Raw genomic sequence first — 18,198 nt, 5'->3', positions numbered from 1 at the left:
TTCTCCTCCTTTCTCGGTTTGGACAGTCTTTGGAGATATGCCCCCTACCGCCGCAGGTCCAACACTCTGGTCCTCGTTCTACCGATAGGTCGGGTACATGCCGTGCTGGGGCCTGGTAGGTACGTCTTTCTTGCTCTGGTCTCCGTCAGCATTGGGCGGTACGGTCCATCGGCAAGGGGGCAGCAGGGGTCTTTCTGATAGCATTCAACTCACCCCGAATATCTCGAATTTCCTGACGTATTTCCCGTACCCAATCAGGCTCTTTGTTAGTGAATCTAGGGGCAATTGCCTCATGACTTCTAACTGTGGCTTTGAGAACAGGAACTTCTTTCTCCAGGACTCTAGCTTCAGCCCCTACCTCCAGGAAGCCCAGATCAGGGCTCAAACGCAGCCGCTCCTTCAAGATCTGCCTCAAGGAAGGGTCTTTCAAGCCAGCAATCAGTTGGTCACGCAACACTTCATCTAATGGTCCCAGTCCTCGGTTCCCATCTCGAGCCTTCTTAGTGATATGGGCTGTCACTTCCTGCAATGCATTAACATACTGATTTATGGTCTCATTTTCCCCTTGGACCCGCTGAAACAACCGTAGGCGCAAGTGTCCCAGATCTGTGGTGTCACCGTGCATGTCCTCTAGAATTTTTATCACTTTGTCCACGGTGTCACGGTCCCCAGGTGGGCGGTACATCACAGTCTACACCGGGCCTCTCCATCAAGGGTTAGGAGGGCCAGTTCCGTCTGGGCTAGGGGATCAAGGGGATACATACGTAGCATACTTCTCAGTCTTTCTACCCAGTCCCACAGTGACATGCCATCTCCCGTGAACTTGGGAAGATGGCTGAGCATAGCCCCCAGGGGAATATGGCTCCTGCCGCACCCAGTCACAGGCTGCTCCGCCATCTCTGCGTCTGAATGTTGCGTCCTACGCCAAATGTAATGCAGGTGCCGAAATGCAATGCACAGAGACACAAGGCGAGAACAGTCAGAGATGAATATAAACAGTTATATATATATATATATATATATATATATATATATATATATATAACAGGTATTCTGAACAAGGGATTGGCAACAAGGGTAATGAACAGTAATTTGAAATATTAACAAGATGCGAAGTCTCTCAAAGTAATGTGGTGCCCTCAATCATGGGAGACACCACGTGAGTTCTTTAACTCTGCACATGGCCCTAGCGGGGGTCACCTGTTATTCCCGCTAGGCCGAAAGTCTATTCCAGACAAATTCAATTAGATCACGTTGCGCTCCTTTAACCCCAACCTTTCCCCTCCCAACCTGAGTACCTAAACCCAATTGTCCCCTGTACCGTGAGTGAACAGTAGAAGTGACGGCCCTGTTCACGTATGCAGCTCCTCAGCTTTCACTGGCGTGACTTTCCTGGCTCAGCAGTCTCTCAACTCCTCTCTTCTTTGCTGTTGGAGGCAATGTCTCAAGCCTTGGGTAGGGGGGTCCAGACCTCGTCTGTCGGCGGGCGACGTCGGGTTCCGTGAACTCACTCAGCACCGCAATCAGGCTCCGAGTCTCCTCAGCAGGCACAGCACTCAGATGACATCTGTGAGGGATCTGAAGCTCTTCCACCATCGACCGGCTGTGGCACCTCACAGACCTCTGGCTTAGGCCTGCCACACGGGGCTTCTCAGCACGCAGAGAATGCGTCCCCTCCTCTCTGCTGCTTGGCGCCAAAAACTGCTCAGGCTTGGCGCGCAGGCCTTTTATCTCCAGGAACTCCTTCCTGGAAGTCACCTGATCAAGTCCAGCATCTAAATCTGCTCTCTCTTCAACTTCTCTTGTGTATCTTGGTTCCGCTTGACTGTGTCTGGCCAGCAGATGGCAGTCTCTCTCCATCTTTGAAGCATCATATAAGAGTTCTCTGAAAGGCTCTCTCACCTCTGCTACAGAATCATATAACTAGTTTTGTGACCTAGAGGATCAGACAGTGGTTGCTGTGTGGAACGGAGATCACTTTTTGAATTTTATCAATACAAGTCTATAAGACTCAGAATGAGACTATGGACCCTCATTCTGAGTCTCATTAACTTGCATTGAGAAAGTGATCTCCACTCTTTACAGTGAGTTAACACGTTACAGATGCGGTGACTTGACACCAGAAGCTGGTGATGGTGAGCCATGAGATTACTACCATGATTATACTTACACACATAATCACTAACAAACTGGCACATAAAACAATTCATCAGAGAGGGGCTTAAGAATACACAACTGTTTTAGTAGAAGTATATTCATATGGGCTCCTCCCGTACTGATGTGAACAGAATAATCCTTCTGTCCCAATACAGCATCATGTTGCCAGCAGCAGATCCCCAATTGACATAGAGTTATGGACTGCAGAAAACTAGGACTTTTATAGCGGCAAGAACAAGCCAATCAAGATGTAAATAAACATTTAAAGGGTAGTCAAATTTTCCCAGCATTTTTTCGTTATTGGCAAGCACTTTGATTGACTAGATCAATGGAGGTCCAAATACTGGGACCATCCTGATCTCTCAATAGACGCCCACACTGTGCACAGCACGGGAGACAGCAGTGCACGGCTCTTGTCTGAGTGCACTCACAGACTGAGGTACGGATTCAATGGAAAGTTTAGACTTTGTGGCCTATGTCTACAATGTAATCTGTACTCCATGAGAACAAGGGTTTTTAAAAGCTGATCATTGGCCAATCTACATACACATTAGCTCTCTTTATATCAATCTAGACAGAAAGCCTAGCAAAAATGGAAGCTAGAACTTGGTTTTTATTCCTTGAGAAAGGCGCCGATCCGGTGCAGAAATGCGTTGGTGTTAATAAAAACCGTTTTGGAATCCCAAAGCTCTTCATTCCAACAGCGCAGCCTGCCTAAATGTGCCAGCTTTCATTTTTGCCATTATACTTCTGGAAGAACCTTTTCCTTCAGCCACGGGCCAGCAGCAGCAGCGGCTTTCCACAACTTTATAGGTGTTGTACCTGCACACAACACCTTTAGGTGAGTGCTACCATCTATTGTACCTATCTCTTTCCAGACGGTATTGCCCTATTTTGTGGGCACTTTTGTCCCTCTCCAGAGCTTCTCTAGACCTAAAGACTGACATTTTTATAATATAACCAATAGATCAGTCCATAACCTCTTCATACTAAAATAAAACTGTTTTAGTGACACAATACTGTTGTGAACAAGAATAGTTTCTGAATTCCAAACGTTAAACTCCACAGGTTCCACCCCACTTGATATAATCACTTTGTTATATAATTGTCTGAGTAATTAGTTTACAATATTAAAGGGGTTTGTGCGGTACTTTAGATTACCCCCCCCCCCCATGTATCCCTCCCCAGGTCCCTAAGACTTTTTGTACATACCTTCTGCTGTTGATAATGCCTGTGAGCGTCGCTATCGGTGGCCGCTCACAGGCATCACGTGACCCCAGCGCTGACATCACGACAAGTGAGGCGTGACTCAGTGCTGGGGTCCCCGCGGTGGTTGCTGGGTTGTGGGCGGGGTTACCCCCATGTCACACCCAGCATCCACACCGGGCATTCCAAATGAAAGGGGAGAGGGAGAGCGCACGATGGATGCTGGGTGTGATGCGATGTGGTAACCTCGCCCACAGCCTGGCATCCACCTGGAACCAGGAATATTGTGACCCCCGGCTGCTGCCAGCAGTTGTCGTGACATCAGCGGATGTCAGAGCCGGCTGCAGCCGGGGTTTACATGATGCATGTGAGGGGCCACCGATAGCGCCGCTCACAGGCATTATCAACAGCAGAAGGTATTTACAAAAAGTCTTAGGGACCTGGGGGGGGATACATTGGGGGGTAATCTAAAGTACCACACAACCCCTTTAATTTCTGTCCTTTCTGCCTTAGGTCTTTCAGACTGTCACCAACCTACATTAGTGAAGGTCCTGACTGTTGCTGACTTCCCCCAGTGTTGGCTGCTGACATGTTACTTTCCCTGTCGTAACTTGCTAACTGTTGCTGACTTAATTTCTCCCGTTCATAGACCACTTATTGCCACTGATTTCCTTTATTGTAGACCATTAAGCATTAGGGATTTTTCCTTTTATTGCTCTTATTCATTGTTGGAGGGGGGTCTAACCTCTTCAGTTTATAGTAAGTTAGTTTATTGGTTTTTTTATCAAGTCCTTATACAGAAGAACAGTGAATTATAATAAAAAAGTAAAGTCATTGGCCTCAATTCGTCAAGTTGTTTTTGCCAGTTTTCTTTTATAAAGCTGCTTGAAATGTCGACATTTTTTTTTGGAACAAAACAAATGTGCTCAAAAATATTGGGACTTTTAGCATTTTTATGTCAGTCTTGGCCAGCTCTGCCAATTTTTAGAAAAATTAGTGGAGTTTGGGCAGGATGTGGAGTGGCCAATTGTTCCTGACAAATTCATCATAATGCAGGTTGAAAAAGTGGTGTCAATTACAACAGAAATATACTCTAGTCCTTGACTGGGAAAATATTTTTGGTTGTGGTGAAAAGATAAACCAAATTCCATAAGATGACTACAAATCTTTATGAATTTGATGAACATTACTCCAATGCGCAGTCCCTCAAGACTGGTGTGCAAAATGCCATTCTTGATTAATTGGGGCCCATTGATTTTACTTCTGAAATATATACATTTTGCACTCCAATGTTTCCCTACTTAGTTGTGTATTCCATCTTCTTCTCCTTGAGCTCATGAATTTACCTCCCCTTTTACAGATGATACAAAATTCTCCTCGATAAGTATCTATATACATCTTATATATTTCTCAAATATGATTCCATACTACATGTTATTTTTTATATTCCAATGTAGCTGAGTGAGAAGTATGGACCCGTGTATACCATGTACTTTGCCAACCAAAGGTCTGTAGTGCTAATTGGCTATGATGCTGTAAAGGAGGCTCTGATTGATCACAGTGATGTGTTCAGTGACAGAGGAGAAGTCGAAGTAACACAACTGTTTTTTAAGGATTATGGTAAGACATCTATATCAAAGATGGAAAGTTTATATTAAGTCCTAATTATTTTTAGTACCAATATATAGTTGTAGCTAGATTTCCTAACCCTAATCTTGACTAAGGCTACTGGTCAAACATGCCTGAAATGTCAATGCTTACTGAAGCTCTTGCTGTCAATCGGAAACCCTCTGCAGCTGTCATATGTTCCTTCTACCTTCTGCAAGCCGTTAGCCCATTAACATTTTAGGTAAAAGAAAAAGTTTGGAAGTGTTGTTCTGATATCCAAGAGCAATGGTCACATGCCCCACCAACATCTTGAGAAGAAACTCTCCATTCTGGCATAGAGATGGGTTCCAGATGAGGGATCCCACCTCTATAGAGTCCATATGGCATATAGAGTAGAATTCCTATCTTATGATAATTTCTTTAATAAAGTAGATATTAATTTCTAGGGAATCTGTTCTCAAGTGTATATGGGGATTGCTAAACCTAAGACTTCAGCTGGCCATAAATATATACGTTTTTGGTCATCTAGAATGTGGCTGATCATTCTCTGACATATCGTTTGTACACATGATCCCATCATTAATATGCCAGACCTAAGGCCCCAATACACCTTAGACTAAAGATAGCATTGAGATTGGCTATCAGCTGGGTAGAATGACAGTTTGATAAGTATGATGGCCTCCCGACTCTTCCGTGACACATCATGTCAAGCAAGAGAAGATCCTGCCTGCTGAATTTCTGCTTCCAATCCATTTGTTCTCCAGCTGGTAAGCTGCCATCAGAGGAGCTTATTTTTTACCCAAATGGAGTCAAAATTCTCCAACATGGCAAGTCACATATTTGGCACAGAAATGTCCACAAATTCATGACAATGGTTTGAATAAAATTCACAAACAAGCCAAAATAACTCAAATCAGTCATTATGACATACTCTTACGTGTATGGAGTGTATATAGATGAGATTGACCCAACCAATAGTTACAAGAGAAATCATGATACATGATAAAGTTCCTGTCCCATGTTCTGCTTTGTGTGGCTATCGTAGAAGACTTCCAAATGTCCACAACTTTTGATCAGAAGCTATAAGTGCTACAAATGTAGTAGTAGTAGTAGTAGTAGTAGAAGCACTGGGCCATGGTGCTTGAAGGCCCAGAAATATCTCTGCCATAGACCCTCATGTTATATATTGGCTATAAGTATCTTTAATTATTACTGGGACATCACCACTAATAGCAATGGCATTATCATTTAAATGGTTGACTAAAATGGTTTTATATGAATATAATATACTAAAATTTACCTTTTAGGGGTTATCATGAGCAATGGAGAAAGATGGAAGATTCTCCGTCGATTTTCTTTAATGACTTTAAGAAATTTTGGAATGGGAAAAAGGAGCATCGAAGAGAGAATCCAAGAAGAGGCCGAATGTCTTACTGAGAGGTTTATGAAAACGAAAGGTCAGCAATGATTAGAAATTATGCAGAAAAATAATATGCTTGAAGTTGTAGGTTTTCAAAACCTGGAAAGCCAAAGTTTGAACACCAATGCTATAAGGAAAGTTAAAAACTAAGGTAGTGACATATTGGCAGGTGTAGTTTTGCAATAGTTCTGCTGACATGTGCCTATTATTATCATTTCTCTGGTCATGCTCTTGGGCTTCTCACAATCCTCTCCTGGATGTCTTCTACATCAATGGGTGTCAGGTGTTCGAATACGTGATTGGCTGCATTACTCCACCTCCTCCTTGTTAGCGCCGTAGCCGTGTATGCATGTGGTGTCCATTAACCAACCATCCTCCACTCCATCCATCTGGACCATCGAGATCATTTCATGCATGATAATGCCCCGTCTCATGCTGCACATAACACATCTGCATCTCTGGCTGCTATGGGCATAAAAGGGGACAAACTTATGGTGTAGCACCCATGCTCCCCTGACCTCAACCCCATTAAGAACCTCTGGAGCATCATCAAAAGGAGTGTCTATGATGGCAGGAGGCAGTTCATATCTAAGCAACAGCTCTGGGAGGGTTTTCTGTCCTCATGCAAAACAATTGAGGCAGAAACCATCCAAAACCTGACAAATTCAATGGACGAGAGAGTTCAGAAGCTCCTTTCGAACAAGTGGTCCTATGTGCAAATGTAACATCACCTAGAATAAAGTTTTGAGTTGAAAACTGTTTGTTTTCAGTTTGTAATAACCTGCTAATGCTTATAATTTCAAAAATGACCATTTTTTTGTTCTTTATTAAAATGCAAAGGTTGAAAACTCTGCTGTGCATAATAATTTGAAACATGCATTTTGAGTGCAGTTTGAGTTTTTTATTTTTTTAAAAATATACTGTTATCATAGGCAGTTTGTACAAAACCCTTTCAATTGTACTCTAATAGTTATTTGACTGGAAAATTACAATGACTGCAATTCATATAGGTAATTTGGGAAAATCTGAGAAAATATTATTTACATAATAATTTGGAACACAGTGTAGTGTTGAGCCACCCCCGTAGTCTTTGAGTTCGGTTCGGTTCGTCGAACACCCGTATGTTCGCCGAACTGTTCGTCGAACTGTTCGTCGAACACCTTCGAACACCGTTAAAACCAATGGCAGGCAAACAAAAACACATAGAAACACATAGAAAACACTTGAAAGGTGTCCAAAAGCTGACAAACTGCTCAGAAGACACAACTAACACATGGAAAAATGACAAGTACATATAGTCATGCGAAAAGAAGAGGTGGAGGAGTAAAAGGAGGGGGAGACACAGATATAGGCATGTCATGCCCTTCTAAAACAAAAAAAGGGCGAAGCCGACACGGCCAGTCCGTTCCTGCCCGTGCGACCTCCGTGTCGCCGGGTTTGTGCCAGAGCCGCGGTGGACCCTGAAGGCCAGCCCCCCTCTCCCAATACTGGTGCCTGTCCACTGGTGGGTCGAGCGAGCCCCCATGCGGTGGAGGCAGGTCTAATCTTTTTAATTTAAATTGTCTCTCTAATTTGAGTGAGTACACTTTAAATCCTTTTACAAGGATCTATTGGAGGGCAAGTCTCATGCCAGCAGCCACGGTATTTCCAGCTCCAGTAGCGTCCACTAAAGCTGCTGCAGTTAAAAAGCTTTTATAAGGATCGAGCTTGGCGGTCCACCGCAAGGCGTCCTACCGCCAGTCCCAGCCCCTGTGCCTTGGGGTGCCTCCCCGATGCTCTTCGCTGAGTGTCCCGGGGGCCTGAACCATTTCCTTTGAAAAAATTAAGTGTCCAAACTACAGGTGGTGTAGCTTGCTTAACAGCTGGGTTAATCTGCTGACTAGCAGACACTGCTACTAGGCCCAAAGTATTGCTTGGGCTAGATGCAGTTAAAAATTTGTAATTAGATACTCTCGTTGGATGCTGAGAAAGCATTCCATAGAGTCTCCTGGCACGCCATATATTATTCTCTTAAAAAACTTGGGGTAGGGGACCCTTATATAGCCAAAATCATGGCCCTGTATCGCAATCCGTCAGCTAGGCTGAAGATAAATGGAACATTATCATCACCTTTCATAATCACCAATGGGACAAGGCAGGGATGTCCTCTGTCTCCTCTCTTATACATCCTAGTGATGGAGCACCTGCTCTCATCAATTCACGATAGCCCCAATATTATGGGGATTGAGGTGGGAGGCACCAAGTACAAGTGCTCGGCATCTGCTCATGATGTCCTAGTATATATCACTCAACCACATATATCCATCACTGCTGTTATGGCTGAAATAGATCACTTTTGTACATGGTCAAATTTTAAAATCAATGCAGCGAAGTCTGAGGCCCTCGATGTCTCCCTCCCCAAATCCATACAGGATTCCATCCAGTCCAACTTTCCCTTTGCCTGGCCCTCACACGGTATCAAATACTTATGAATTCCTATTCATAGGGACTAGTGTTGATCGAGCACTAAAATGCTCGGGTGCTCGAAGCTCGGGCCGAGCTCGCCGTGATACTCGGGTGCTCGACCCAAGCAACGAGCCCAATGTTAGTCTATGGGAGACTCGAGCATTTTTGCGGCGGCTCCCCCGGCAGTCTTTTAAAAGCCTAACAAGTGCCCGAAACGATAGTGACAGTGCTCAAATGACATGGGGACAGCATGGGGATCGCCCCAGGAAGCATTTCTGACCCCCAGGTCACTGCTGTCAACAACGTGGTCAGAGGTATTAAGCCACTTTTACAGGCTCAAAATAAAACGTTCAAAAACGAAAGTGAAAGTGCTTTCCTGTGAAATATGTTAAGGATAGTGTTGAGCGATACCTTCCGATATCAGGAAATATCGTATCGGATTGGATCGGACCGATACCCAAAAAGTATCGGATATCGCCGATTCCGATACAGGAAACCAATGCAAGTCAATGGGACACAAATATCGGAATGAAAATAAATCCTTTCTTTCCTTGTAGGTTAATTCTACATGAAGTAAAACAACTAAGAATAATGTAGAATGTATTACACGAAAAGCCGGCAATTCATCAGCGGCATACACCGGTACCCGACAATTTACAACAGAAAAAATAGAGAATCACACATAGATTAGATAGATAGAAACATGTCAGTCACATATATATGAAGTACAGTGACAGTGTTGCTTACTGTACTTGTCATTTAGTGTAAAGGATTTATTTAAAAATATAATAGTGTTTTCATGCACCGTCTCTTTAAAAAAGCCGGCCGGCAATTCAGCATCTGTACCCGACAATTTTGAATAGAAGGAATAGAGAATCATACATAGATTAGATAGATAGAAACATGTCAGTCACATATATATGAAGTACAGTGACAGTGTTGATTACTGTACTTGTCATTTAGTGTTAAAATAAAGGATTTATTTTAAAAAAAATTGCCGTGGGGTTCCCCTTAATTTTAGTCTCTAGCGGAGGTTAAGCAGACGGCTGGGGCAGATGTTTGAAGCCTGGGAAGGGGGTAATACCCATGGAGCTTCCCAGGCTACTAATATCAGCCCCCAGCTGAATACCTAGCCTTTACTAGCTATTAAAATGGGGGACCCCCTCAAAAAAATGACGTGGGGTCCCCCCTAATTTAATAGCTAGCAAAGGCTAGGCAGACAGCTGGGGGCTGATATTAATAGCCCAGGAAGGGTGCCATGAATATTGGCCCCCTCCCAGGCTAGAAACACCAGCCGTCAGCCGCCCCAGAAATGGCGCATTCATAGGATGCGCCAATTCTGGCACTTAGCCTCGCTCTTCCCACTGCCCTGTAGCGGTGGCAGTGGGGTAATAGGGTTGGGGTTGATGTCAGCTTATAATGCCAGCTGACATCAAGCCCAGGTTAGTAATGGAGAGGCGTCTATAAGACACCCCCATTACTAACCCCATACTCAAAGTTAAAAAAAAACACAAACACCCAGAATAAAGTCCTTTAATTGAAATAAACACACAATTCTTTATTGTTCTAAATTAAACCATACTTACCATCACGCCCATTCCAGCTGAAGCCAACGATCTCCTGCAATAAAACAAAAATAATAAAGCAACCTCATCCTCACCTTTCCATGGTTCCCAGGACAGCTCCAGCTCTGCTACATCGAGATGACAGGCTGGACCGCAGGAGAAAGCTGCCATCCAGCCTGTCATCCCGCGGACACTGAGAAGCGCAGGCATGCTTGCGCTCCTCAGTGTCTCTCTGTGACGGCATCCAGATGAGCCGAGGTCATGTCCAATGATCTCAGCTCACATCATGCACGTCACTGACAGCGTGGGAAAATTCTCCTGCACTCAGCGCTTCAGCGTGAGAATTTTCCCACGCTGTCAGTGACGTGCATGAGGTGAGCTGAGTTCATTGGACATGACCTCGGCTCATCTGGATGCCGTCACAGCCAGACACTGAGGAGCGCAAGCATGCCTGCGCTTCTCAGTGTCTGCGGGATGACAGGCTGGATGGCAGCTTTCTGCTGCGGTCCAGCCTGTCATCTCGATGTAGCAGAGCTGAAGCCGTCCTGGGAACCATGGAAAGGTAAGGATGAGGTTGCTTTATTATTTTTCTTTTATTGCAGGAGATCGTTGGCTTCAGCTGGAATGGGCGTGACGGTAAGTATGGTTTAATTTAGAACAATAAAGAATTGTGTCTTCATTTCAATTAAAGGACTTTTTTCTGGGTGTTGTGTTTTTTTTAAATACTTTACTAGAAATTCATGGCAGTCATGTCTAATATTGGCGTGACCCCATGAATTTCGGACTTAGGGCCAGCTGATAATGCCAAGCTGGCCCTAACCCCTTTATTACTCAGTGAGCCACCGCACCAGGGCCCTGGATGAGTTGGGTACAGCGCCAGAAGATGGCGCTTCTATGAACGCGCCATTTTCCGGGGCGACTGCGGACTGCAATTTGCAGCGGGTGGGGCCCAGAAAGCTTGGACCTTCCAGCCCCCAGCTGCCTAGTTGTACCTGGCTGGACACAAATATAGTGCGAAGCCCCACGTCAATTTTTTTTTAATTATTTCATGAAATAATTTTTTAAAAAAAGGGCTTCCCTATATTGTTGTGTCCGGCCAGGTACAAATAGGCAGCTGGTGGTTGGGGGCTGCCCGTTCCTGCCTGCTGTACCTGGCTGGACACAAATATCGTGCGAAGCCCCACGTCAATTTTTTTTAAATTATTTCATGAAATAATTTTTTAAAAAAAGGCCTTCCCTATATTGTTGTGTCCGGCCAGGTACAAATAGGCAGCTGGTGGTTGGGCGCAGCCCGTTCATGCCTGCTGTACCTGGCTGGACACAAATATAGGGCGAAGCCCCACATCAATTTTTTTTTAATTATTTCATGAATTTCCTGAAATAATTAAAAAAAAATTGACGTGGGGCTTCGCACTATATTTGTGTCCAGCCAGGTACAGCAGGCAGGAACGGGCTGCCCCCAACCACCAGCTGCCTATTTGTACCTGGCCGGACACAACAATATAGGGAAGCCCTTTTTTTAAAAAATTATTTCATGAATTTCATGAAATAATTTAAAAAAAAAATACGTGGGGCTTCTCCCTATTTTTATGTCCAGCCAGGTGCAACTAGGCAGCTGGGGGATGGAATCTGCAGCGCAGGGAGGCCCAAGCTTTCTGCTCCCCCCCCCCCCCGGTGCAAATTGCAGTCCGCAGCCACCCCGGAAAATGGCGCGTTCATAGAAGCTGGATGCTGTACCTGGCTGGCATACAAAAATATGGCAAAGCCCACATCAAAATTTTTGGGAAAAATTAATTAAAAAATAAATAATCATTTAGGGACTGCATCTTTATTAACTCCTCAAATGTCATTTAGTGTTAAAATAAAGGATTTATTTAAAAAAAAATTGGCGTGGGATCCCCCATAATTTTAGGCTCTAGCGGAGGTTAAGCAGACGGCTGGGGCAGATGTTTGAAGCCTGGGAAGTGGGTAATACCCACGGAGCTACCCAGACTACTAATATCAGCCCCCAGCTGAATACCTAGCCTTTACTAGCTATTAAAATGGGGGACCCCACCAAAAAAATGACGTGTGGTACCCCCTATTTAATAGCTAGCAAAGGCTAGGCAGACAGCTGGGGGCTGATATTAATAGCCCAGGAAGGGTGCCATGAATATTGGCCCCCTCCCAGGCTAGAAACACCAGCCGTCAGCCGCCCCAGAAATGGCGCATCCATAGGATGCGCCAACTCTGGCACTTAGCCTCGCTCTTCCACGCTGCCCTGGTGCGGTGGCAGGGGGTAATAGGGTTGGGGTTCATGTCAGCGCCAGCTGCCATGAAGCCCAGGTTAGTAATGATGGGCGTCTATAAGATACCCCCATTACTAACCTACAAAGTGTTAAAAAGAAAAAACACACACTACACCCAGAAAAAAATAATTTATTTGAAATAAAACGCACAATTTTATTTAATTCTTAGTTTATTAAAAAAAAAATAGTTACCTGTCCACGTTCCTGTGCTGATCTCCCATGCACAGCTGTCACATCTGGAGATGGTGACAGCTGTGCATGGCTGCTGTAAGCTCACACTGCCGGGAACACGTCCGCTCCCGGCAGCGGGAGCCACTGACTGAGGTCACCGGAGTGCATTCAGGCAGCGCAGCTCCGGAGACCTCCTTTACGGCACTGCTGTACCGTGGGAATTTCTCACGGTACAGCGGGGCCGTAAAGCAGCTAACCGGAGCAGCGCTGCCTGAACTCCGGCGAACCTGCTTATGCAATGACGGGGCTGCTTTACGGCCCCCTCACTCTAGCGGCGGCAGCGGTTCAGAGCGGTCACATTCTATGTGGCTGCTCTAAACTGGAGATCTTCGTGGGACACTCGTGGACTACTACGGAGGGGTAAGGATAAGGTTGTGGTTTATTATTTTATATTTTATTACAGGAGATCGATGGCTTCGGGGAATTAGGTGTCTAGGTGAGTATAGGTGTATTTTTTTTATTTTTTACTTATTTTAGGTGGCGATCGGCGGGGACAGGTAATGTATAAACTAATTTATTGTAGGTAACCACTGGCCACCAATGACATGTATTTAAAATTTATTGGGGACACAGTAGGGCAATTTATATAGCAGGATCAGGCTGATGGGAACTACTGCTCCCATCGAGCTGATCCTGCTGGCACGAGTGGACGGGGGACAGACATAGGCCGATGGGAGTAGTAGTGTCACATCGGCCTATGTCTGCCTGCATGCACACACCCCCACACATCGCACAGACACCGCACACACTCGCAAACATCGCAAAGACACCGCACACACTCGCAGACATCGCACAGACACCGCACACACTCGCAGACATCGCACAGACACCGCGCACACCCGCACACATCGCACAGACACGCCGCACAGACTCGCAGACATCGCACAGACACCGCACACACTCGCAGACACACGCACAGACACCCACACACACCAATCATGACGGGCTGATCGTCTGGGAGGTGACTCTGTGCGGCCAGCCAATCACTGTAATGCCCACAACCAACATGGCTGCGGCATTACAGTGACTGGCTGGCAATCCCAGCATGTTCATTGGCTCTGTAAGGAGCACCAAACATGCAGGGCAGAGACCCGAGCTCCCGCCCGAGTAACCCGGAAATGCTCGGTGCTCGCCGAACATCCCGAGTAGCGTGATGCTCGGGCGAGTACCGAGCAGTGTCGAGCATGTTCGCTCAACACTAATAGGGACCTCTCCCGTCTATTTTATTGTAATTTTGGGCCCTTTATTGAACAACTCCATAGAGATCTTACTTCTTGGACGGTGAAGGATTTTTCCTGGTTCGGCAGAATAAATATACTAAAAATGAACGTCCTACCTAAACTCTTAGACCTCTTCCAAACAATTCCTGTGGTAATTCCCTCACATTTTTGGAAAAGACTACGCAGTAGCTTTTGCAGATTTATCTGGGCAAGTGGGCGTCCACGCTTTCGGGGGGACGTTTTGATCAGACACAAACAAAAGGGGGGCCTTAGCCTTCCGGATTGTAGAAGGTATTACATGGAAGCAGTACACGCTAGAATCCTTGACTTCTTCCATCATTCAGAGGGGAAATTGTGGGTCAAAATAGCTCAATCCATTTGTCCTAAAGCTCTTACCACTCTCCCATGGTGCGCCCATTTAATTGTCCCCTCTCTTGGCCTCATGTCATATAGTACTTATACCACTGCTTTGGCTTTGAGATACCAAAAAATAAGCTTATCCTCAATCGACCCCCAGGGCCCCTTGCTCCTGATTTCAGATAATCCAGATTTCCCACCAGGACTATCTGCAAATAGATTTCTCGGTTCAAATAAATCCCATCCGATATTATTTTCTCATGTCATCTCCAATACTTCGCTGCTCCCCCTCAATGACTTGTTACAGGGAAGAGCCACTTCCCCGAAGGCTAATTTTGAATATAGCCAGTTACAACACTTCTATTCAACTGTGAAGAAGCGCACACATCTTCATAGAGCTCTCAGAAACTTTGAAAAATTGAGCCTATCATTGTCACCCCCTACACACTCCATCTCCCTATTGTATAATCTCCTCATTGCCCAGGTAACTGACAATAGGCCAGGATTCTGCGGTGCATGGGAAAGGGAACTGGTGAAGCCCTTCTCTAACTCACAGTGGGATAAATGTTTCTTCCTAACACATAAAACCTCAATAGGGTCCAAAGCTCAGGAAACCTCCTTCAAAATTATCTCTAGATGGTACCGGGTAACAGCAGTCCTTCATAGATGGTATCAAGTGGTCTCAGATAGATGTTGGAGATGTGGGGAGGGGAAAGGGACAATGTCACACATATGGTGGGCATGCCCTATAATAAATGCATTTTGGGCAAAGGTGGTTCCCATGATTGAGAAAATAACTGGTTTGACTATCCCTAATACGCCAGAAGCCCTCCTTTTATCAATGTTACCAATAAGTAAACGTAGTTATAAAAGGTCATCAATAGGCTACCTAATACAGGCGGCTAAGAATGTCATTCCACGACACTGGAAAAGCAGAGACCCACCCACTGTGGAGGAATGGTTTGCGGAGATCTCCCTCCTTAATAGGATGGAGCATCTGATTGCCATCTCACCGGCTGATGTTGATAGATACTGTGTGATTTGGAGGGATTGGATTAATTTGCAAAACTCTGACGCCTACCATCTAGCCCCCAACTAAAGTTATCCGTGATGTCGGTACAACAATGATCATAATCACATTCAATTGATTGGTGGTCTGCCGTGGTCCACTCCCTCTCTCTCTATCTTTCATTTGGAAAAATACATGCTTGATCTGGATATTGATGGAAAACCCTCCCTGTACCCCCCAATGTACTGTCGTTATGCATAGATTTATAGTTATACTACCCCTTTTACTATGTATATTGTATTTTCTTGTACTTTTTCAACACAAAAATAAAAAAAAACTTGAAGTTGAAAAAAAAAATTGTAATTAGATGTACAGGCGGTGGCTACTCCGCTGACTAGCAGACACTGAAGCTTTGGAGCAGACATCTGATTCCCAGGCTATAGTATGAGTAAACAGCTCTTCAGACTCAACCATCTGTGTTACCCCAAGCCATAGTGTATGTAGTTTCTTACGGTTAAAGTGTGGGGGGGGGACCCGACCCACCTGGAATTGACGATGGCAATGTCATGTAAAATACAGCAAGGGGACTCCAAAAAGAATCTCCATTTTTTCCCAAAATTGTGGCACAGACACCACTTTAGTGGCATCAATTGTTCCAGAGTTGCTTAAAATGGTTGGTGAGGTGATTTTCCAAAATCCTCAAGCTTTTAGTCTCCCCAGAATGACACAGGTGGGGCAGATGGTGGTTTTCCCGGCCCGCTAGGCCGCATTGTAGCACAGTGAGCTTCGCACTGCAACTTATGCTTCATATACGTGTGACGGTTCATGCATGAAGTACTCAAACTATGGATTTTTTGGCCTTTACTTAGCTTTTGGTTTCAAATGTTACAGATAACATGAGTTGGGTCATCCTTATCGATCTGAAAAAATGCCCAGGCTATGCAAGGTTTAGAGCCCATGCGACTCTGCTACTAGCAATACTATCAAATGATCGGCTCGGTTAGATGCAGAGCGTCTGGGTTTGGTTGGGGGTCCCCACAGTCTGCCTAGGCTAGATGCAGTTAAAAATTATTATTAGATACACAGGCGGTGCAGCTTGCTTCGCAGCTGGGCTAATATGCCCAAAGTATTGGTAGACTCTATACTAAATAAGGAAGGACTCACTGACTGTGGTGTCCACTCCGTGGGCCGTGGCGATTGGTGGAGATTTGGTGGATGATTATAGGAGAAAGTTCCTTAATAGAGAAAGTTGGTGGATTTATACTTTAAATACACGTGTACCAGTGGGTTTAAACATCAGACATGATCTGATGTATCATTATGAATGATCATTTATAGATTATTATTATATATATGTTCCTTTTTTCTTCTTTTCTTTTGAATTATTTACATTTATATGCATTGTTTCTATGCTATACGATTTTAACATGGTATGTGTGTTTAAATTTCTGATTAACTCAGCCTTGAAAAGGAGCATAGCAGGACATGACATATAAATACCACTTCCTTGCTGTTTTTTTTGCTATGCAATGATTAAGAACCTTTAGTTCGAAACGCGTTTGCTGTTCTTCTCCAAGGTGGACTTTTAAAATATTTTTTGTATGACCCAATAAAAAGTAGATTTTAGAAGATTTGTTCAGCTGGATCTTCCTGGTTCCTCATGTTCGTCTGGTAGCACTTCTGGCTCCGTGCTGTTGATCTTCTAGGTGGGTGAGCTGATTTTTTCCTTTCTTTTTCTGCCATGTGGCGATTGGTCATCCACTTTTGCTGCCCCTTACTCAACAAATTCACAAACATCTCCCGTCGGTTTGGAGTCCCATTATGCCCAACCAAAAACATAGGCCCCACAACTAAAAAAAATCGTTCTTAGGCATCGAAATCGACACCACAGCAAGGTTGTTCCGCCTCCCATGGGAAAAAATACCAAAACATTACACCTGATCTAGGTTTTTTGCGCAGTATGGAAAGTAACACTACAGCAGATGCAAGTATTACTAGGTCTTCTCGTGTTTGCGAGCTGGGTGATGCCAGTCGGAAGGGTTTTTTCTCTTCATTTATCGCCCACAACAAAAGGGGCATCTAAACCAAGTCATGCAATCAGAATCAGCAGGCAGCTACGGGCGGACTTAGAGGTGTGGAAAACCATCTTATAATCATTCAACGGTCACACGTTATTTATGTCAGCAGAACAGTCCAACATTCAACTACGATTATTCACCGGGGCAGCAGAATCAGGCGGATATGCAGCGATACTAAATAACCAATGGTGCACAAGCTTATGGCCTCCGTATTGGGTAGAACCAGTGCTGACAAAAAAACAGACAGTCCTGGAACTGTTTCCAATAGTGGTAGCAATAGAAATATGGGGCGCGCGCCGGGCTAACAAAAATATACTCTTCATATCAAAAAACACCAGCCTAGCGCACTTCATTAATAATATGGCATCATCGTCTCTCCCAGTGCTAGGCCTACTACGCCGGCTAGCATTCCTGTGCCTAAAACACAATGTATGGGTCCGCGCTAGCCACGATGCTGAGGGGTTTAACGCTGCTGCTAACGCTTTATCACAATTCAATTGGCAGATTTTCACAGAGCTCCTCCCCAACGCCCACCCATCGGGCAACAGTTACCCAGCCTCCCTATGGGATCTAGTGGCGAATAGTTGATGCCATTAATCAGAGCGTCAGTTGCC

At 44.8% G+C, this 18,198-nt stretch overlaps 1 protein-coding gene across 1 annotated transcript in view; it reads left to right on the top strand.

Moving 5' to 3' along the window:
• Nucleotides 1-18,198, top strand: part of LOC141154979 (cytochrome P450 2C23-like) — a 54,813-nt gene that overhangs the window by 7,875 nt on the left and 28,740 nt on the right. The window contains exons 2-3 of the mRNA XM_073641564.1: nucleotides 4,821-4,983; nucleotides 6,279-6,428. Of these exons, the coding sequence (XP_073497665.1) occupies nucleotides 4,821-4,983; nucleotides 6,279-6,428 (313 nt within the window). The remainder of the gene's footprint in view (nucleotides 1-4,820; nucleotides 4,984-6,278; nucleotides 6,429-18,198) is intronic.

The sequence above is a fragment of the Phyllobates terribilis genome, unplaced genomic scaffold, assembly GCF_046119375.1.
Source record: "Phyllobates terribilis strain yellow unplaced genomic scaffold, ASM4611937v1 Scaffold_7__3_contigs__length_470593459, whole genome shotgun sequence".
Classification (NCBI taxonomy): domain Eukaryota; kingdom Metazoa; phylum Chordata; class Amphibia; order Anura; family Dendrobatidae; genus Phyllobates; species Phyllobates terribilis.
Note: the sequence above shows the minus strand (reverse complement) of the source record. Positions and strands in the feature narration are given on the sequence as shown.